The sequence below is a fragment of the Polyodon spathula genome, chromosome 23, assembly GCF_017654505.1.
Source record: "Polyodon spathula isolate WHYD16114869_AA chromosome 23, ASM1765450v1, whole genome shotgun sequence".
Classification (NCBI taxonomy): Eukaryota; Metazoa; Chordata; class Actinopteri; order Acipenseriformes; family Polyodontidae; genus Polyodon; species Polyodon spathula.
In genome coordinates, this window is record NC_054556.1 from 22,915,165 (window position 1) to 22,938,855 (window position 23,691).

Here is a 23,691-nt window from a genome sequence, read left to right on the forward strand (position 1 = left end):
AATGCTTTATCCTTGCATATAATTTAGTTTTTATATATATTTTTTCCTAGTATGCTGTCTGGACTGCTCTTTGGGTCACTTGGAATGTCTTTGTTATCTGTTTCTATTTGGAAGTGGGAGGACTTTCAAAGGTAAGGACATTTTTTTATGAGACTCTTGGAAATTTTGCGTTTAATATATATATATATATATAGTATAACATATATATATATATTATATAATATATATATATATATATATATATATATATAATATATATATATATATATGACACACACACACTCTGTTTGTCTATAGTTAGATGGATAGAAGGCATGCATATATATTATGGAATTCTAAATCATATCCATTGTTGAATTCTAAATCATATCCATGTGTTTTTTTTTTCTCCTCATCATTAATAGGAATTGGATATTTGCTTTATTATTGCTTTTCTAAGAGTCGTGCTTTTGTCTGTTTGATTTGATGTTTTCATGTAATAGCGCAACATAACAGCTTAACTGAAAAATATTTCCTCCTGGTGGGGTGTGTCCTGTTTGCCTTCCGTTCCAACAATGTTTAAAACACAGTTTAATAGCAACATTGAAAACATTATAGCAGATTAATAGCAGATTGAAAACATTGTCGAAGCTTTGATGTACATCCAAAATGGTTGGAGGTTAAGATGATGCAATTGCAAAAGACAAAAGTCTCAAGAGAGAGAGTGCCGTCCGTATGACCCTCTTTACTATGGTGAATTTGGGTCATACAGCCCTTCACAGCAACATTGCAATGACAAACCTTGTGAGCAGTGTTCTAAAGTAGCTTCAAAGGGATTAAAGTCCATGTTGCTTCTTGGAAGTAGAAGATGCACAGTATGCAGTGTAAGTGCTTCAGTAGGATTGGAATCCCAAAGGGCTGCTGCTCAATTGGCCTTACAGTAAAGCTCAGTAGATGTTCAAGCTTCGTCCCTCGAGGTCTTGGCATCTAAATCCTTGTCACAGAACAGTAGAAGATACTTTGAGGTTAAAGTCTTGATCCTATACTCTCGTATAAAGTAATGAAGTCTATTGTGTCTAAGTAGGCATTGCCACCTGTACTTTTGTTTTAGACCAGATTGGCTGGTTTTTATTGTCTTGGCTAGTCCTTTGGTTTTTGTTAGCATTTCTCTAGACTTCAGTATTTACCCGTTCGATTAGAAACTGGCGTTGTGTGATAAAGTGCAATCGCTGATGTATTTAGAGCATATTCAGTACTTCTGTATAGCTGATGTTAGTTTTAGTAATATAAGAGGGACCACAGTAGCTAATGTTCCTGGACCATGACTAACTAAAAATCCCTCCCCTTGATGGAATGTCAAGTGGAGCGATTCGCCTGACAGTTCAGTTCACTGGATTTAATCCTCAATAAATCTGCCACAATGGGAAGCTCATTATCAACACCAGGCCCTCCAGTAACACTGGGAGCATTGGGTACGGAGAAGCAGAAGCAGCAATTGATGCCCTCACTTAGGTTTTGTCCGTGGATCTCAGGTTGAAGGAAATTGATTGACAGCCTTTGTTAAAAGTGATGAGAAAATAATGAGAAACAATTTACACAAAGTAAAAAAAAAAAAAAAAAAAAAACCCAGGACATGTTTCAGAATCTGTGCATAGGGGTATGCATTTCCCCCTTGTATTTTGACTTGTATTAAGAGAAAAGCTTGTCTGACAGTATTTAGGCATATATGGAGGAACCTGTCCATCTGTCTGACTGTTTGTATGTATGTCACACTTGAATTGTTGCTATACAAGGTACAATATGGGTGTAGATGTTCCACTATTTTAACTCTAATCCTATCCAAGTGGTATTGTGGAGGTGGTCATCCATAGGTCTGAGTTTTTACGTAGCTCTAAGAACCACTTTGTTGATCTGAATGTGGGGATTAGAAAGTTTCTGGTCATCTACTGTATCCGTATGTGAAACCTGCATTTATAGAGTTAAAGAGGTTTTACATATTTATTGTTTTTGGGGCAGTCAGATACAGTGTGTAGGGTGCTTCATTTTCGGTTTTTATTTTTGATACCATGATGTCCCGTTTTTTTTTTAGCTGACTCCATTCAATCTTGTAAAGGGTTTGACTGTGAGAAGTTCACTTTAAATTTTCTCCCATACCTTAATTGAGACTATGATTCTGTTTCACTGATAGTCTAACAAAATGAAAAAAAGCAGTTCCTTATTTTCTATTTAAACCTAACTCAAACAGCGAGTGAAGTTAAATTGATTTAATTAAATCGGAATTAAGAGGAAACTATTTGCAAAACAGGTTATAACATTTTTGCAACTAGATGTTAAGATTAAAATCCAGGAAAGGCATTTTAACTGAACTCGCTTTTTGAGTTTGGTTTGAGTTATAAATTAGGAACTGCCTGTTTTTCGTTAACATTATCAATGAAATTGAATCATAGCCTCATTCAACTTATGAGAGAAAAAAACTAAAGTGATCCTTGTTTCGCAACCAATGCTTTCCCAAGAGTTTAATTCAGAAACTCAGTCAGCTCAATAGAACTTTGTAAAGGGACATCACATGACCAAAAATCAAAAGGGGAATCCTAAGAATGTGGTAGATGCAGGAATGTAGACTGAGTTACTGACTGTTTGTTTTCTCCTCTTCAAATAGCTATTCTAGTGCTTCTATTTTTCAGTTAAGTTTGAAAAACAATCTGTTCCCAGATTGCAATGAGTACAAATGCTGAAAGCCTGCATGAGACCAACTGATAGGAAGCCTGTGTGCTCAGCATGGGCGTAATTGATATTTCACTGCTGTGTTTCAGAGCTAATCACACAAGTATGACTGAGCCTTCTAACGGCTCCATGCTGGGCTTTATATAATCAGGCTTTTATGCACTAGCAACTTCAAAAGCAATAACTCCTTGTGTATTAATGAATCCTTACACAGTTCTTATGATATAGAGACACTCTAACCTCAATGTATTGCAAAGTAACCTGTCAGGCCTGTTTTTATTCTTGGCTTTTTGTTGTGACTCTGATAGTTCCAGCTCTGTTATAATAACTAACAGTTGAGCAACAGGAAGTCTTTTGTGTGACTGCAGACTCTTCCCTTGCTAACTGGCAACCTCGTAGCCACTGTCTCATTTTTCTGTGATTACACAAGAATTCATACGTCTGTCGTGCTCATTCTGCATGCAGCACCCTTGCAGGATGACAATCTAGTTGAAATGTGTCGGTGTGTAATCTAGATAGGTAGATATACACACATTTTTTTAGAGGCAATAAACACACAAGATGCAAAAGTATGAAAAAGGGAATCTTGCATCTAAAATATTTTTAGTAATCCAGTCACGTCGCGATTCTGAACCCTCATTTGCCAAGTGCATATGAATAAGGACAATAAGCTGTTTAGAAGCAGACAATTCCCCAAATGAACAGGCTGGTACAGTTGTAGCTGCTGTTAATGTAAGATGTCAACTCCACAATTACGATGCTCATGTATGAAAATCCATAGGCTTAAACCAGAGCTTGGAGGCAGAGGGGAGAATCCTCCAGCATGGGCTGGAAAGAGAATTAGGGGATTAGTTTCTCAAACATCTTGCACGGAGTGCTGGTGTAAAGGTGCATGCCCTCTGTTTGCAGTGTGATGGTAAAGGTGCACTCTACTGTTATAGGCAAGTAGTAAGTGTAAGTTTAATACATTGTGTGTGCATGATGTCTTGTTTTGTACAAGAGCTCTTGTGCAGTTTGGGTTAGAACTGCTAAGATGAGCGGCGCTTGCAGCTCAACTTGTGTAAACTTATGAGACAGATTAATTCATTAAAAAGCAAAATCTGTACTCCGGAACAGCTGTTCAACACAAAAAGTGGTGATGGTGATATTTAACTTTGCAAATTGTGCTGTATGTTCCTTGCATGGGATATCACTCCTATAGATGTTCTGAAATTTTGAATAATAATTGGTTGAATTCTTATACATGTAAGCAGACTAGAAGGCACCAGTTGCGAGCTGATAGTTTAGAAAGTAATTGTAATTTTCAAAGAATTATAATCTTTTCTTCAAGTAAATATTTTGTTGAGAAGAGGGGTTCTGTTTCCAGCAGTTTGTGAGCCTCTTCCCCAGTCACAGCACACCATGTGGTTTGGAGTTCTGCATCCAAGCGCCATCCATCTGTTGGGTTCATTATGCTCAAACCTTGGCAGGTGCAGTCTTCACACCTAATTATTCACATACAGTACTCTTGGCTCCTGACCAAACTTCAGCGCTTTCTAGATTTACGGAACCAGCACACCGTACTTTCAAAATCCCCATACAAGCCAAACTCTGCATGATGGGTGATTGTTTTAGATAGGAAATCTTTAGCTTGGATGGATGCTCTCGAAGAGGTACGTCCTGGGTATTGTCTCGTTAGCTTTCGTGATTTGTATTGGAGTTTTATTCTGTAGATGGCTGTACCCTTCCCCTTGACTCTTTGAATTACTGGCATTACGTTTAATAAATGAAATATTGCAACCCTATTCTACATCTACTAGTTTTCAGATGTAAAAAAAAAAAAAAAAATCTTTATTTGAACCTGTGTACTTCTGGAATAGTTTTTTTCCCTCTCCCTCAGAAACAATCTGATTTTCTAATATTGTACTCCAGACCCTTTTTAAAGCAAACAACAAATGATTGTCATGACTAATTGATTGTCCTTTTCATGTTTTTTGTTCTTGACAGGCAGCTGGGTTAGAAGTGGTTTATGTTTATGGGTTTAAAAACAAAGCAAACAAAAGATGAACTATCACGAGCAGCACTAGTGTTCATTTAGTACAGGCCTACTCTCAACATTGAAGTCCTTTGTGTCTGACATATTGATTCCCAGTGCCGGCAGAGCTGGCATACAAGCCTAGCATATATTGCATGCCAAAAATAAATACAAATAAATCCTTTTTCAATTTCTGTTGAACCGTAATCTTATATCCAACTGGACAATCCTGAAAAATAATGACAAGAAAATAATCCTATAAAATTATACATGCATTTTCTTTATAGCAGAAAAAAGTGGGTTTTTTTTTTTTTTTTTTTTGGTTTGGGTTTTCTGATTTTTACCATATGCTTAATTTAGTGAATACATTTAGACCACTTTGTGATGATCTGTAGTATTAACTTGGAGATGATTGTCTCTCTTAATATAAGAAAGCTGTGAAACATATTTGAATGCCCCAGAACATTGCAATGAGCTGCATCTTTTCTCCATTCTAATCTTGTATCTTCAGTGGCGGATCTCTTGTATAGTATTGAACTACAAGTATTGAACTGCTTGCTCGTTGCAGGAGAGCGACCTCTTGACCTTCAACATCTCTGCTCATCACTCATGGTGGAGCGAGCATGGACCGGGCTGCGTGCGCAAGGAGATGCAGGCAACAGGAGTGAAGAGTCTGGACAGCCAGTCCTTTATTTCTGTGATGGGCTGTATTGTGGAGTTCCAGTACATTGAGGTCCTGCACAGCTCCTTTCAGATACTCATAGCAGTAAGTATTAACTGTTTTTTTTAAGTATTAACACCTGCTCTGGACCAGAATAAACCAATTCCGTTCTGAAGTGTTACACAGTAAGCAGAGAGTGCTTGGGTCCCTGCTGCAATTGAACCATTACACCACACTGGCACTGTGTACTATGCACAAATACCATTAACATAACCATTGTAGATAACCATGCAGTGTGTTATAAAACAGATCCTCTTACAAGTAGATTTCAGCCGTAATACTTCTTAGTTTTGCCTTTTTTTGTTGTAGCAATTGAGAGGATGTATTTAAAATGTGTGCATCTTATTTAACAGATGTCAACCCATTCTGTCAACCCAGTGTTTACTCCTGTGAATTGGTGGTGAATTTTAGTTTTGTACTACCCAACAGTCAACACTTACATGGAACCTTTCATCACAGTTAGACAACAGAATATATTTGTTTTGAAGTCAATAGATTGATCGCTTCTCTACTGCTCATCAGTGAATTTCACTGTGAGCTGCTCTCTACACTCACTAGCCACATTTCATTGAATGAATTCTGCTGCTATTTTATACCTTCAGTTGCAAAACATTGCATTGGGTTTTATTAAATTTGTATATTTTTACTGTTGATTTCTGGCACTAAAACTTGTCCGGATAGTCGCTCAGTAGATTTAGTTGTGTTTGTTGTAGTGTTGTGTGTAATGCCTGCTGTTCACTCATACATTTGTATTGGATTCACAGCGCGTGGAAAGTGCTTTTCATGTTGTTCAGTGTCTTCTGTTTTCTAGTAGCTTTTGCTTGATTTACGTGAATGGTAATGCTCCTTTTAAAAACAGTATTAACACATTTTTACAACAAATATTAGTGAACGATTCATTGTTACTGATGGCACATGCATGTTTGTCTTTTGCAATAATAGCTCATGGCTTTCTGTGAATTGATGAAACTCCCTGGAGAGTCCCCTCTGTTGTCCCTCAGCATTCTGACCGTTGCCTTGGGAACAGCTTTCCCTTGTTCATTCACCAGAGATGGAATCACATGGGAACGAGAATAGATCTTTACAGGACTGGAAGAGGGATTTGTATTCATTATGCTTCTTTTGGCGCTATAAGTGGAACCCCTTCTAAGATTTTAAAGTTGTCATGCAGGGAGAAGTACATTTGTAGGGTGTGGAGGATGGAGAATTCACTCTGGTAGAAAAAAAGGATTTCGCTGTTGGAAGCTCTGATGTTCTTGCTTATTGTACTAGGATCGGCAACGAAAGGCAGTAAACTTCTGAAATGCTTTGGTGGTAGTTAAGGGCTGTCTGTCTATGAAATGTTTAGCTATTTGAATCTCTTAATATGAGCTCTGGCAATGAAAGGGCCTTATTTGCATCTATTTTGCATCAATAAAAGGTTATTTGCATCTCCTGAATATCTGGGTGTGTGGTCTCATGGACAGAATGGCTACTGTGTTGAATCCATTTCTAGTTAGACCTATTAGCCCTTTACTGATAAAACCTGTGCTACAGGCCACCTGATCAGAAATTAGAGCTAGGCTGTACTACCCTTTTTCTGACCAGGTTGAATTTAAGAGATTCCATTCATTGAAACATATTTCAGTAGCCCTTACACCTTTGCCTGAGTTAATTTGGACTGCAAAGAACAGTGCATTCTGTGACCATACTAACATGTTTCCTTCTGTGACTCCAACAAGATGGTCAGAAATACAAGAGGTGACAGAGCGGCACAAAATGAAGGGATAGAGATGTACCTTTCCTGAAAGGAGTGAAAATTATATATCTTCCATTCAAGGAACGTGAAGTGAAAGGTTAATAAGTCATCCTTGGAAGTCCTTACCTCTGTGTAAAGCAGAAGCTGTGTACTGTAACACAATAGAAGAAACACAGACACCACCTCCCCTCCATTTGCCTGGTACTGCCTGGAACTGAGGCACTCAAGCAACTGATCCAGAAACAGAGAACCCAAAGTGTTAACATTCCTCTAGCAACAGAGAAACACCATGCATTAATCACCAGAAACTTGGCTCATTTATTTTCAAAATCCCCTCACAGGAGGTTTTTTTCAGCATTCCTCTGTATGAACATGACCCCAGGACAGGGAACAGTCCTTAACTAATGTTTGTTAGTTGGTAAGTTTTCTAAGCAAGGAAGATTAGGATTGAACAGGCGTTCGAATACAATAACCGAAACTTGAAACATTTTCTTACTTTTGTTCTTCAGACTTGATTTTCACGTTGACTCTGGTTAATCTCATTTGTCTTGCCACAGGGCTATCAGATGGAAGTTTCTCTCTATTTGCTTCCTATGTTGCTGGCAATAAGAACCTAACTTGCCCTGTATTGTTTTCTTTGAGCAGCATAGAAAGCCTGTGGTAGGGTCCAAGTAACTGTAACACCAGCAATACATTTTGTGTTGTGGCACCAAACAAATTAGATTCACCCTGTGTCTGAAATAGTTTGTAAAACAATCTGGTCAACATGAAAATGCCTACAACAGGTAAGAAAACATTGAAGATTATTAATGAAATCTTTAAATTAGTAAGTTTCCAATTATACAAAGTGCACCTGTTATTATTATCAGGGGGTTGGCATAGCTGAAGATCATGCTGTATTTGTTCCATTTTAAAACTGGCTGTGCACTAATTCATGCCCCGTCTCTTTTCTGCTCCCAGTACCTGTTTAATTTCCCACTTCTCCATTGAGAATCAACAAGCTGGCACTAAATCTCATGGAAGGATAGTGTTTGAAATGCTGAACAGATTCTGCCATCTGGTTTTGTGTTTGATTGTTTAATGATCTAATTAAAGCTTCAAAGAGGACTGCGAAAAACATACCTGTAATGGTTTCATTCCAGAACTGGAGAAGTTTCAATCCCTCTGTACATTTTTCTTTAAGCCTTATGACCTACAAAGTATTTCTAATGTTTTCATAGCACATAATCCTTTTTTTATGTAAATTAACCCAAGTATAATGTTCTAGATCCATTTTCTAATTCCTTCAGTTTTCCATTTTGTGTTCCTAAATAATCAGCCCAATAGCATTGCCACCTGTGCTGTCTGATACTCAATCTCTCTAAATGCACTTTTGCTAGTTGATTTAAATCCTAATCAATAATTCATGTTTTACATTTAATCCAAAATACAGTCATGTGTTCAGAAAAGTCTTCATATTTATGGACCATACGTTTTTGCCGGGGAATGTCTTTCTCTACTCTTCTCAACAGATCAGATTCATTGGCTCAATATTTAATACTTCCTTTCGACAACCTCATCTGCTAGATCCAGCAATGCTCCAGTGGAATAAGCACTTGAGTCAGATTGGGCTATGGACCAAGAACCTTAATGACTTTCCACCCGAGTGTAAAAAGCATATCTCCATCAGGATCAACAAGTATACGATGCTGCCTCAGGGGAACAGCATGAAGAAATGATTAGAGGACATCATTACTTCTGGGCAACCCTTTTTATGTAGGTTCTATTCTGACTTTAAAAAGCAAACTGACCAAATTGTATTGAGAGGTGAACTAACCAAATGGGGAGAAGAAACCTTCATCTATATTTTTATTCTATATAAAGCATTGAAATCAGTCGAATCTTGCTTTGTCCAATAATATAGCCATACGAAATCCAAATCTCCTTTACATTTCTCTCCCTGTGTAACTCAATGCAAGTTCCCTGCTGGACCACGCTAACCAGTTCAATACTCCTTCCCTGCAGGGATTGTATCCTGGTGCTAGAAACAGATAGACCCTCCCCTCTGGCACCACTCGCTGCATTTGACCTCCATGTCTGATAGCCTGTGACGACTAATGCAGTAAATGCTGTTTGCAGCATCTTTACCGTGCTTTTACAAGTTCTGCCCTGTGGACAATTAAGCAGCTCATTAAACACATCCAGATACAAAACTAGCAGACATTCTGAAGTCTAGACAGGATCCCTTTTGTGACAAACTATTGTAACTTTATACAAAAGTCACCCTGCTTTTCAACTTCAAATGCACTCTGTTTCTGCTTATTTGTAAAGCTCGCATTTTTTATTGGTACTTTATCTTTAACCCCTCGGGTTCCATTGAGCAGTTAACGACCTTCATATGTTCTGCATTACCAGTTAGGAGAAGAGTTGTGCCTATCGCTGCTGTAAGGTGCTGTTAATAGTTGTGAACTAACAGTTGACCTCTTTTTATAAACCAAATGATTCATGGGTGTAATTGTATACAGGTTGGCCTACAAGATATATGCTAAAAAAAAAAAAAGTTTTAAGACTTTAAAACCCAGATGAAGCTCCAACCATTTTTGACACGCCATTGCATCGCTTGTTAAAACATTCAAGAATTTTCAAGTCTATTAAATACGGTTTGCATATACGGACTTGTCTGGAAAGACTGGGCAATTGAGCCAGGACAGGTCTTGGTATCTGAGTGGGAGACACACAGCAACACATTAGTTTTTCCAGCACTTCACATCATGTATTATGGAAACCTTATCTCCTACACTTCAGGGAAGAGGAGCTCTTGCCAGCTTAAGTCCCTGTTAGTGATTATGGCACGCCGATAGTCACCCGGATTGCTTTTCTTAGAAGTGGTCGTTTGTGCTTCGCCAAGCTTAGACACCGTTTAATGAGATTTTAGAAAATCGGTTTCTTTAGGATTTGGATATTTTAAGGAAATTGGATGGAGAGTAAACTCCCAACAATAGCTTTTTCCATCCTTCTGTATACCACTGCTCATTTTCTTCTAAGTGTCTGTAATTAAAATTGCCTACAATTATTTATGAGCGCATTGAAGCCATACAGCCTGAAGTAATCATTCCACACTTATTAACATTCATATTCTGTTATTAACAGGCACAGATTTAAATGCATGCCCATTTTTATATTATAATTGCATACAAATATGTCCTGGCATGCTTTACTTTTGAAACGCGATGTTCTCCCGGTCCCACTGCGCTTGGGTTTTAATTGGGATTAGATGACCCTCTAATTGCTAGAGGAGGCTTTGGATTGGAACTTGCCTGCTTGAAAATGGTGCCACAGACCATTCCTAATAGGACTTGTTTTCTAAACCATTCTTCCTGCCACTGTATGGTAGTAAGAGCAAAAGAAAATGTATTCATGTTTACCCCAGTCTTTGTGGAGTTGGTATTTAATAGTCCTGAAGCTGCTCATTAGTGAAATATCTGCTTTGAGCCACGCCCACTTTTCTCGACGGCTCGATGTCCTTCTGAGGCATAGAAGCCACATACTTTCTCGAGCCAGGGAAAACCAAGCAGGTGTGGCATTTCACAAAATAAAAACAACGGTTAGGCAAAGATCGGGACCTCGTTACAAATGTTCCAGTTTGGATAGAAGCCATCCAGATGAATCTCTCCCGCTTGCTGTCTAACACCTACTCAATTTGTCTTTGCTGAACTTTGCTTAAGGGCTTGCTTGAGATGTTCTCACTGACAGAGGCGGTGGGTGGTTCTGTATATTAAAATGCTGCTTCTTCCAGGAGTGTGCAAATATTTCTTGGAGGTTTCTTAAGATAATATCTTACAATCGCTGTTGTTTAACACGCGCTGCTGCGCACATTTATCCTTTGAATAGTTTATTGAACAAGTACAGAAGGCTACTATTAATAGAAGAAATGGTTAAATACATTTTGTTTTGAGCTTTTTTTCTCCCCCTTTTATTTTGAGAAATGTCTACATGTCAATATTTCTGGAGGCAGAACAGAATGGTATCCATTAGGAAAATACATTTTCGTTACACTAATCCCAACAGAAGAATTACAGCAGTTAATGTGTTTCTCTGGCATATTTAGAAATACAGTCTTGCAATTGGAGCTTATCACATTCTGTAGTAGGCAGGTGATTTATCATCCAGTCCTCAATGTATATAGAGTACATACACACACAATTGCTCTCAGCACTTAGATCAACAGAGGTACAAGTAGGATAGAAATGTGTTTCTCTGGTGCTACCTGAGTTGAATGTGTTGGTTGTGGAGCATGACAGCATGGTGCTAAAGATCCCTTCTGGACTCTACCTCCTGCTGCAAGTGACTAATATTGTCCCTTTTAAAACTACTGTAACTAATTCCCACTGTCATTAATCTATACAGCTCTTGCGGTGAGGAAGTTGGATGCTTGAGGCAGGCTTTGCATGTTTTGCTCAGTTCTTGAGATGTTGGAAATGGTTCAAAGCAAATTATTGTCCTAAAAGAAAGAGTGTGTGTTTTTTTTTTAAGATATTGTGAACTCATAAACGCCATCTGAGAAATGATGTCTGCAGGATTGCTGCACAGTGCTTTCCTTGATAAGGAGTCGTCATTGTAATTGCAAGCCTTTCCTGACTTCTAGTGTTACTTCAGGTGCTGTTTTGCAGATGGGTGTGGTTTGCAAGTCATTTCTTTTTGTTAACTTGTGGTATTCATTTGGTGTGCACATGCTTTACTGATGTTGTTATTTGTTTTTTTAGGAGACACCTTTATCCAAGGTGACTTGCAGAGACTAGAGTATATGAACTATGCATCAGCTGCAGTCACTTATAACATCTCACCCGAAAGACAGCACAAGGAGGTTAAGTGACTTGCTCAGGGTCACACAATGAGACAGTTAAGAGTCCAAGTTCAAGCCACATTTTTAAAGATTACCTCTTAAATACATTCCAAAATTAAATTGCTTATTTTCTTCTGTCCGGAACCAAAAATCAATGGCTGCAGAAGATTCTCGAATCAAACAAAGTAGGTTCTGTTCATCACATGCGTTACAAGGGTTTTTTGAAGGAGCATGTGTATAGTATGTGGAAGATTCATAATGAACGGGTTAATTTGCAGAAAATAAAAAGTAGAGCATTTATTTATCAAGGTGAATTGCAAGCAAATATAAGAACTCCAAGACCGATTTTTATAATTTTTCCATTGATCTTTGTTGCCCATTTTATCCATGTGTGAAATTGAAAGCCTCACTGTTAGTAATTACTAACGAAACATGACTTTCGTTATCTAGCCAGTGATTGATGAGGAAACCTGGCCATTCAGCTGGCAGGGCTAGAAGTTTGGACACTGATCAACAGCAGATTTATTAGGATAGAAACTTGCTGATAGCCAATGCGGGGCAGTGGGCTGCATGTTGTAGGGTTGGGGGCACATTCCCTTATGGAGTTTCGATCAGAACAGTAACCCCGTCGTGGGCGCTTCAAGATAATTTCATTAGTAGCCAGATGAGCATTCTTCAAGTCCCAAGGGTGCTGTGTGGGACTGTGTAGCTTAATGAGCAAGCAAGATAAAGTGAATGCTCTGATGAATGCCGTGTTACAGTTTGGACAAGTGCATCATTAAAATGTAAAAAATCTGCTTGATACATTAACCTGATACCCTTTGCATTAATATATATATATATATTTATGCAAATCAAAATTCAGTTTACTCAATTACATTTTGATCATGATATGTAATATTGATTTGTAATACGCCATCACGCATTTGAAAAAAAACATTACAAAGCATTAACATTACATATGTGGGTGTTGGATTACAGTGTGCAAATTCATTCAACTTGCAACACACAGCTCAGTATGTATGTGTTAAATAGCTGATGGCTGGAATTAGAATGCATGTGTTGATTACGGGAATTCTGAATGGGGTTGTGTACTCTGGAATAAACCAGTTTTTTGAAGGTTTTTATTATGATGGAAACTTGATATGACTTGTGCTGGACTAAGTCATTTGGTTTCATTGCTCCTCATTGCTTTTGTATGAGAAATGCATGCAAGCTTACCTGCACTGCTGTTCTGGAATTGAACATCCTGGCAATCTGGAAATCATTAAAGGTGGCAATGGTGATGCCTATAAGGATACTGTATGTAAATTCAAGCTGAGATTAGTTTCCTTCTTAACCCTAACCCTAACCCTTAATGACACGATCATTAAAAATGGGGAATGTTTGATGTTCCATTCTGTAAAAAGTTTAAAAAAGGGCTTGGTTAGCTGTAGTTATATAGAACTGAGACTATCCTTTTAGCATTTAATTTGTCTGCTAATGAGCCAAACAATAAATATACAGACGCTGTTTAAAACATCAGCCCCTATTCATCAGTTACTCCAAGATGCATTAAAAATGTTAACACTAGGGATCTAAAAGAATTCTCCTCTTGCCTTTATATAAAAAAAAAAAAATTAAATGATGAAACATCACAAAAGTGATGCAAACACTGGATTGAAACGCTTTGATAAATCCAGGCTAATGTTGAAATAACATTTTAAGCGGCTGTGCTGTTTAAGTTGCCCCTTCACATTAAAAGCCCTGGCTGCATCCCCCCAGAAGTGTGCGTGCACCAAGCAAAGAGCTTGCAGAAAAGAGAGATGCTGCAGAAACGGGAATTGAGTTAACAGTACTTCAGAAATGCTATCCGAACCTCTTAAAGCAGGTAACTATCACTGTCAGGATTGAGGCCGTCATTGATAGCGTTTAGACATGGGGTTTATCCAGCAATGAAATGAACAGTTTTGTCAGAACTGTTCCTATAAAATGTTGTCTTTTGCCATTGTTTGAAGTACCAGCAGGAGCTAATCCTGTACAACGTATGGTCTGACATGTCTGGATTCATTTTAGAAATACACTTGGTTGTTTTGGAAAATAAGATTTAAATGAGATGAGTTTTGCACTGATTTTCGTTAAGCTGGGTCTGAAGAGTTGTTTGTCTCTGAGTCCATTTGTCTCTGCTCTCATCATCAGCTGGGAATTACCATGGTTTATGCAAATTAGGCAATATGTGCGTCTCGGCTAACGAGCTCAGCTGTACTCTTGACATTTTGCTTTTATTGTGGAATGTCTTCAGTTGACGTTCATTCTTCTAAGAAATGTAATTTTCTTTAGATTTTTAAACACGACTAATTATAAAAACCATTGTATACTGAAAAGAACCCTTTCACTCTGAGAGACCTTCTCCCCACTTAATGAATTTGAAAACAAAGCAAGACTGGGGTGGAGGCTCAAACTGACAAGTGAATTAATACACGCCCACATGTATTGTGCTGAACATTAGAATACAGCACAGGATATAATGCGGTTTGGTTTTAGCTCAAATGTTGTCACTCATGACATGTATAGCACCTTTTGTATCCAAATCATTTTCTCAACATGCTTTTTCTAGCTGGAATAATCCAATTGAATGGTGTGTTCAAGGCCATTGGTTTATTTCCACTCGATTCTACAGTGCCTGTCACCTTTTGTTTCCTTACAGCTCGTGGGCTTCGTGTACTCCTGCTACGTCGTCAGTGTTTTCACAGAGGAGGAAGACAGCTGTGAGTATTGATGTGTGAACACTGGTCTACCCCCCTGCCCCCCCCCTCCTCCTCTCAGTGTGATGGAGACCAGCTTGGGCACTTCCCATGGAGAACAGCCGGGGTTTCTCCATTCCAAACCCAGCAGCCCACTGAGCCAGCCGGTATCGAATCACATCCACTCCCCACAGCAGCACATGCTTTGCATTCCACTGGCAGGCTGTCTTTTTGTTGTTTTATTGGGAAGTAATTTAATTAACTATTCCCATCCCCGTGGGTCTGCTGTAAGTGTTTGTTTATGTTATGTTTTTATTATCATACCCCACCCCCTATAAAAATATACTGAAGTAATTTCATTTTGGACCTGTAACTCTTCCATACTACAGTATTCTACCCAATATAGTACTATATGGGTAGCATAGAAAACCCAGAGTCACTTTTGTTGTATTACTACTTTGTACTGCAGACCAACAAGCATGAAACAAACAGCACTGCAAAAATGAATGTGCTCCTCCCGTCTAGAATGGATGTGCTTCTCCCTTCTAGAATGCGTCGTGTGTTTCATTCTCTGCCATCATTATGGAAAAGAGGCCAGTTTTGGGCTTATTCATATTCATTGTACAGCTAAGAAAACGCAGTGTTGAGCAATAGCAACTACACTTGTTTTCAAATGCCATTTCCTCTATTATCTTGGAGCAGCTGCATTGTTGTTATTCTAATCACTGCGTCCTTTGGGCTGTATGGTATATTGAGACACTGCTATTCCAGAATGACTACTGCTATTGTATCAGCTCAGGGGGTGATTAGATTCTTGGACATGCCACAGATTTATCAGCTTGCCTAGTATTGCTCCATATGAAAAATGTACACTATTTATGAAGATATGATTTGTTTTCTTTGATTTGGACTGGTCTCCCGGGAGCTTGCATCAGTCGTGAGTTCACCCAACTGAACAATTACTGCAGAAAGGACATCAATATTTTAGAGCTGTCTGCAGGAAACCTCCCTCAGAAGAGTCTTGCACAGTTTAGTGCACATTTTCAATTACACATCTTAACATCTGCCTCTTTTCTGATGCACAGCAAGGTACACTTTCTAAGTGTTATATTGAATTGGCAATGGAATTTGCAATTTTGTGGTTAGTGCAATGACCACAAAACCAGTGTGGCAGTGCAGGGACCCCTGACCTTAGTACTGCATGAGTCCCATCTGAAAACATAGCACTGCTGTAACCTGATTACATAGGAGAGGTGTTTAATGCTTAATTAGGTCAGGGGTACCCACTGTAGTGAAGGGGAAAATTGATAAGCAACCCACATCTTCCTCTGAAAAGCATCAAGCCAACTGCTAATTGGGAAAGAGATTTGACTTGTGTTTGCCAGGAAGAGCCTGGAGCTTTCATTCCTGCAATTTCTCTGGTCCCTCAGAAATCGTGATATAGTGGATCTGCATTGCCGTTCCTGCTTCTTCTGTCTCCAAGACTTATACAGATTGTCTGTATGCAATAGTTACAGCAGTATATTGGAGACACTATAAATAGTGCAATATCAGGTTTGTGTTGTCCATGTGAGTTTTTCTTCTTTGTAGTGACACCAATTCTATGCCAATTAAGTCGGTACACTGACAGAGTGATGTGTCGGTCTATGGTACCGTGTTTGTGGGAACTTCAGTTTGATATGTGGCGGTTACTTTTTTTGATTAGTTTGCTGCGGTTTTATGTTTGATGTTGGAATGCAGCTGGCAGGTTTTATTTCTTTATCTCTTGTGTAACACCCAGCTCCCTTTACACTCCTGCATCCAAAATATGGTATGGGTGGCAAAAACAGCAGGCTACAGAGTCATTGCATTTTATTGCTGCTTTCTTCTGGCAGGCTTATCAAGAAGGGCTGGTTAAGGAGTTAAACATGCAGAATTAGAGTATGCATTTAAATGAACTCTTTAGCAATAGCTGGAAGGTGTACATTATGCACCTTCTCGTGGTATACAAGCTTGCATTTCCAATAGGAAATATACATATTGCCCTGTAATCGAGGTAGGTTTAGGCAAATGTCTCCTTTTAAAGAATGCATCATCAATATTCAGTTTATCTTTGTTATCGATGCAGAAAATAAAAATGTTGAAGTTATGCAGTTGTAGCATTACTATATATTAAGCATACAGAAATATTATTCCTATGGGAATGTAATGTGCACCTCTCCAGTACCCAATATTAAACTAAATGGCACATAAAGCATGCACAGCAGCCAGCCTGACCTTCTTTTATATGACGGATCACCTCATTTTAAAGTAGTAAGATGCTGTAAACCATGTTAGCATGAACATAGCTAGCAGTGGAGATGTGCACATTTATTTTCATAGATTACTTTCTCAAGAAGCTGTTAATATAGCTTCCCCCCCCCCCCATCAAAAAAGGGCATCTGAGGAATTAACACAGTAGTTTATAAAATATTAAACTTTGACTAATGGACATATTGGAAGATGTTCAGTAGTATCTCTGTGATGCAATGAATTCACACCCTGGTTCTGTACTCTGTTGATTTGCATGAATAAAAGCTGTGATGAGAAGTTGAGATTCCAAGCTGGCTGTTTTGCCTCCGGGACTGTGTGTTGTCTTTTTGGAGAGGGTAGGATGAAGAGCCCCACCTTATCTCTGTTCATGTATTCAACCAACTGCAGCCTGTTCTGAAGTCTGTCTGGTATCACTGAGTGTTCAAAGCCCTTTCTCTCTTCTGAAAAATGACTTCACATATTTCTCTAAATGATCCCTGACAGCTAATTTGTGCAGTGAGTCAAAACTCTGCATATCAAACGATTTGATTCTTGCTACAGTTTTATTCACTTTGAGATATTTGGAGGAGGTGGGGCATAAACTGTGTTTGAAAAATATATATATATATTATATATATATATATATATATATATATATATATATATATATATATATATGCAATTTTTCCTTTTCCGTCTACTGATACATTTGCAAATACGCAAAATAGTTACAATCTTTAAGAAAAAATGCATACTGCTGATAAAAAAAAATATATTCCCAGCCTCATAGAAATATGATCCTCTAAATGAAAATTGTACACCATCTGCCATTCATGTGCTAAAATCTGCATTAAATAGTGTTCATGAAGTGAATGATTTATTTGTGAAAAGTGCAGAGTTTTCAAGATTGTTGGCTGAATCAACTCTCGTGTCTTAAATAAACAAATGTGCCTCTTCTTCCTTCACCCTGTTTGATAAGATCACAACGTCCATGGCCTGCAGCCAGGTATACTCAACAGTTTTAAAGACTGGAGAGAAAGGCTTGCATGTGTTGCCATTCAGACCAGGATAGTTTTTTTTTTAAAAACAGATGGTTAATTCCTTGCTGTTTTTTTCCAATGCAGTAATGCAAAAAGATAACCACATTGGAAGAAAGCCTGTAAGTAGTGGGAGTTTTATTGTAAGTCCTTCTTCTTGGCAGAGTGTCAGAAAGAGGGATGGATTCAAAATCTGTTTAATGCTATAAAACATACTGTAGCTGTTATACGCAGAACACAAGACTTTGCAGATTTATGTTTTATTGATGCTGCTAGTTTATATACAGAAAACTTCCAGGTTTTGTGTTTGCTAGTTAGTCACTGAAACTCTATGGGTAGGAGAGGGTAGTTTGCATACTCAGCTTGTCTGCTTCTGGGCTTGTTCTGTTTCAATTCCTCTGAATCCCACTGCTACTTTCTAACAAGCCTTCGAGGGCTTTAAGAACCTTGACTACTCCTGGATTATTGATTGCTTGGCCAAAACTTTAACTCCCAGGCTTCCTCCATCCAAATGAATCAACCATTTATTCACTAGGCATTAAATTCAGCTTATTGCACCATGTCCATTCTTCCCCTTCTATCTTAAATACCTGTGAATTGCGTAGCACTGTACCGGTTTGCACTCCAATGCTGATATTGATGCTGTTAACCAGCATTAATCAATAGGATCTTCCATTTGGAAAATTGAACTGCTGCTTGGAAAGATGATTTTTATCTCTTCAGATATAACATTCAGCTGAAGCATTACCACCTTTTGCAAAATAGTTTTGCACCTGTGATTGGAAAAGGTGGTACCTTCATAATGTCAAAATAAATTGCCCACTTAAAAAGATAAACGGTTTTCATTTCATCAGATGTCTGTAGCATTATTCCAGCTACACAATCCAAGAGTCCAGTAATAAGCAGGATTGTAAAGGTGTCCTGAAATGACCTGTTTAATTGTTGTTTTGATGATGCAGTATGTTTACCTCTGGTTTACACACAAGCATTACACATTTGTTTTACACTTTTATTTTATGCATTATTTTCTTTTTGATTTGGTCATATTATGATTTTTTGTTTCTTAATTTTCATTTGATCCTTTTTGGCTTTCAGTTGATTTTATTGGTGGATTTGAACCATTCCCCCTCTACCATGTCAATGAGAAACCATCCCATCTTCTGTTAAAGCCGATGTACCTGTAAGTACCTGTGACATGTTTAACCATGCTTTTGTTCTGATTGCCACAGGGATCTATGCATTTTATATTCCTAACAGTATTCTTTTGACATCCTCATGCCATTTGAGATGCTACTTTTAGATAGGAATTAAATTAACCCATTAGTGCCTAGGCTCGAATTGTGAATTTACTACATATAAATCAATGAAATATTTTCGGGTAAGAGTTCCACATAATTTGAAAAGTATATCGCTGCCCTTGGCATCATGGAAGCCATTGAAATTGTCATCTTAATGTTTAATTATCAACAGTCAACCATTCCTACAATTAAAGAAGATTATTACAAAGGAATAGGATATCACTTTGATACGGTGGAAGACTTCTTGTCTTCAAGAAGACAACAAGAACATGGAAATCAGGGTTTGGTGTTGTATTTATAGATGTGTTTATTAACTCTTTCATTGCATGGTGACCTCATATGGGGATGGCTAAAACAACTACTTTCTAGTCTTTATATAAGCCACACCTGGAAGATGCAAATACATGAGGACCTCATATGAGGCTGCCATTTTATCCACCCATATAAAGAAATTGAATTTATTTCAATGGAAAATATATTTATTGTCCAAAACCTACTTTCTTCATCTGTTACAGTAGGTAGACCTGGGGGGTCTCTTAATACAATATTATGAGTTAAGCCACATTGAAAGGGAATGCATTGATTGTACCGTCTATATATGTCCTATTATATTATTGTAGTTGCTTTCTTTAAATTGCTTCTTGGATAATAAGTCCTAAAGCAACAAAAATCTCAGACAAGGTTATAAATCCCAAACATTATATAAAAAGTGGCATCATTATTTTTTTCCTTCAAGCCATTTCTCTTATTTTTTTTCCCCCCGACATGTCTATAATGCAGTAACCCATATTTAATGAATGATGTGCTCAAGATCTTAGTCTAATTCACCTTCGACATTACTCACTCTGAAACATTGTGCATCTCGGATTCAAAAATTAACATAGGCTCTTAATCCATCTAGTTTATTAGTAGCTGACTATTGCAGAATTATTCTAATGAGTATGTGATTAACAATAACACAAGATTGATTGTTCCAGTAGCTTTCGTATCTAGGTCAAGGACAAATGAGACAGTGGAGAAATATTCTCATTAAACTGGGTTCTGCTATGTTTGAAAAGAATATATATCAAACTTGTATTTACAGCTATTGTATTACTATAACATTTTTTTATGAAAAATGGTGAAATATTATGCAATATTTATATGGTTCCCTCTTAAAGTGAATCCCTGGTCTTTTTCCCCGTTGTGTTCATTGTACAGTGCACAAGCTGTATAGATGTTTAGACTTCAATCAATAGCTGTTGTGCATATTTCTTTAACATTTTCTACCACTGTACTGCAATTTATAGGTTTTAGAGTATAGCTGGCGAAACTTCATCTGATCCGTTACAACTGTGAAGTAAATGGCTCTGTAACCTGATCTGTATTCCATTATAATTTTACTGTTCAGGTCAGGCCCACCAAACTATGTAATGCATGCCCATAATGCTCTGTCCTCCTAGAATGTGCTTCCCTGAATCGGGGAAGGGGGGAATGATAACTTTCTAACGTGAAATGCAATTGAGGTGGGTCCCCTGTGGCTCATCCAGGAACAGCACTGCTGTAAGGAGTGTGCAGGGTGAGATCAGGAACTCAAATCCACCGTCTTGGCTGGAGACCCAGGGGGAGCATTGACCCACTGGAGCATTGCCTTGGTGTTCCTGTGGGTTGGGGAGGAAAACAGGCTGTAGTTCACCTAATTTCACTTCAGTAAACCCTATAGGACCCCTACAGGTCCAGGCCTTTGCTTGGGGGTTCGAATGGGGTGAAAAAAAAAAAAAAATTGAAATGCTGTACATTGTTTGAAATGAAAAGTCTTTTCCTCTCAGATATTTATAAATAACTGGAGCCCTGTCAGTTTGCATTGTGGTTAAAATTGGAACTGACTCCTACCAGGGCAGAAGGAAAAGAATGTATTGTACCTCAGATAGCCAGGCTATTGGAACTCCTTGCAGGGCTGTTTTTTTTTTTTTTTTTGCTCATTAGAGTTCTCTTCTGCCCTGCAGCACCAACAGACACTGGACTTTCATCTGTGCTAAATCACTGTCTCCTTCTTTTCCCAGGTCTACGTAAATAGAAGACCGAGTTGCTGGCAAGAGGGTTAACAGTGAATTTACACAAAGGTGATGCCGAATTAACAATGAAGAAAAGCTGTAAAACTCGACAGGAGCGCAACTCAAGGGACCATTGAAAAATATTCCAGTGGTGTTGTGATTTTTATTTTTTTTCCTCTCCCTCCAATTAAAAAAAAAACAAAACAAAAACAGCAACGATAAAACAGTGCTGCTTGAAAATACTGTAATTCCATCTGTGTATTTAAGCTGAGGGTCATGCTAGACAGGGCAGCGTGTACAGAACACTAAACTGTTAAGAGAGGTCAGACCTAGCAGTGATAGCTGAAATTGACATAGGTTTCCCCATGATGTAGACTGTACTGAATGCTATTTGTTGAACTAGATTGCTGAGTGTAGTAACTAAATAGCGCCTTTCAAATCTAGATTTTTTTTTTTTTTTTTTTTTTTTTTTTTATGTAGTTTAGCAAAGATGGTGTATGTTTACATCACACAGGGGAATGCATGTTTGATTAGCAGATAGTTTCAATACTAATGTACCGGTGCTGTATGAAAAAACACAGATATGCTGAACACTCCCTTTCCTGTGGTTCTTGGTTCTGGACCTGCAAACCAATAGTGGCAGCAATCTCTGTAGCATGAAACCCTATTCCATTCATGTTGGTTCAGGATCTCCACAGAAGGACAGAGAGACCAGTCTCAGCTTCTTAGTTCACGATGGTTTGCCAGAAGTGTCTTGCAATAGCGTGAGAGAAGGAGGTCTATGTTAATGATCTTCGGTGGGGGGTTTTCTAGGTAACACAGCAGGAGGCCAATTATAAAGAAGCTTGAAATGTAAATGTGATGGTTGAGATGTACAACAAGGAATCATTAAAGAGATTTGGTGTTTTGAGAGGGAGGATTTGATCCTGTCTTTTGACAGTAAGGGGACGACTGTTCTCTACTCTGGATTACTTGCCTGTCTTGCATCATGTCTTCTCCACGGCAGGCAAACTGCACTCTGTTGTAAAAACATTAGAACCTAAACGCTTGTTGAGGTAATGTACGTCTGTTTTAAATGCAAGTTTTAATATGGGAAGTGCATCTTAGCAAAAGTGGTTCTTCTGTTCAGAAGTAAAAACATTTGGGAGTTTACAGATCCAAACTGAAAAAAATGCGAGTGTAATCAAAATGTTTTTCCTTCACCCTTTGTTCAAAAGGTTTGTTTCTTTTCATCCCAGATGTAATTCACTACTGCCCTCTAGTGTTTTCATATGTATATAATATATAAATATTTTTTTGGAAGATTTTAGGAGTGTCAGGAAACAGGAACATGTCCTGCAAAGAAGGGCACTAATTTAAATTTCGGGAGCAAGTTACAGCTAGAATTGATTTTTCAGTATTAAAGCACCACAAACTAGCCATGTTGTGTTTCAGTTTACAGTTAACTAATAACAGATTAATCACAGTCACTGCATTTATTGGTAGTTGAATGACATTTTTAAAAGTTTCTGTTGTCCACAAAATGACTTTAATGTCTGCCCTGTTTGGATGGATTGTTGTGAACTGAGTTTTTCATGCATCCCTGGCTGGTTATTCCTGCTGTAAATGATTCTACAGTGTGCCGAATGTTCCTTCCATGTTTAATAGAATCCGGCTCTGGAGTCAGTGTCCTCAGTCCTTCAAGATCCAGTGTGCCTCCTAAGTGAAGATGAACATAATAATCTAGAAGCACAGTGTCAGAGACGACCACAGCAGTAAAGTTACTTATTCAGCTTAATAAGCACATTGAGATCCTCCAAAAGAAAATCAATGAACATAATGCCCATTTCTCAACTTCTCATCCTAATAAAGTAGAAAATCTCATTCGACAACAGTAGCTTCACTGATTTTAAAAAAAGAAGTACATTCAGAATAAATCTACTTGAATTATAATAGAATATTACAGCATTAGATGTAGACTGTTTGTATCAACCTAAAGACAGATGTTTGTCAAGCCAGTTTTTGCAGTATTATGCTAATGTGTCATATTCAATTATTTTATAAAACTTCCTGGCTCTGTGTGTGTTTTGTTTTTATTTTTAATGCTTACATTTATTGAATACTGTAGTATTGTTCTTCCTTCCCTGACCAAGTACTGTGGTTTGTGTTCTCAAGTGTAAATAACCATTTGTTAATAAAGTGTTGTGTAATTCTTAATGTCTGCGGAAGTATTGATATGCATATGGTATATATTAAAGCAAAGACCATTAAGACCAAAAGATAGCAAGCGAACATAAATCCCTTTAAAAAAGTGTTTGTGTGTGTGTGTATATATATATATATATATATATA

The 23,691-nt window shown here is 37.9% G+C and overlaps 1 protein-coding gene across 2 annotated transcripts in view; it reads left to right on the forward strand.

The window, feature by feature from the left end:
• The window catches only part of LOC121298491 (sodium/potassium-transporting ATPase subunit beta-1-interacting protein 4-like), a 40,112-nt gene extending 16,556 nt beyond the window's left edge, over positions 1 to 23,556 (forward strand). Inside the window, exons 3-7 of one of the 2 annotated variants that reach the window (XM_041225630.1) lie at positions 51 to 131; positions 5,286 to 5,483; positions 14,685 to 14,745; positions 19,125 to 19,209; positions 21,370 to 23,556. In XM_041225630.1, the coding sequence (XP_041081564.1) occupies positions 51 to 131; positions 5,286 to 5,483; positions 14,685 to 14,745; positions 19,125 to 19,209; positions 21,370 to 21,379 (435 nt within the window). In that variant the 3' untranslated portion in view covers positions 21,380 to 23,556. The remainder of the gene's footprint in view (positions 1 to 50; positions 132 to 5,285; positions 5,484 to 14,684; positions 14,746 to 19,124; positions 19,210 to 21,369) is intronic. The other variant, XM_041225632.1, reaches the window with a different exon arrangement.
• Positions 23,557 to 23,691: the final 135 nt, after the last annotated feature.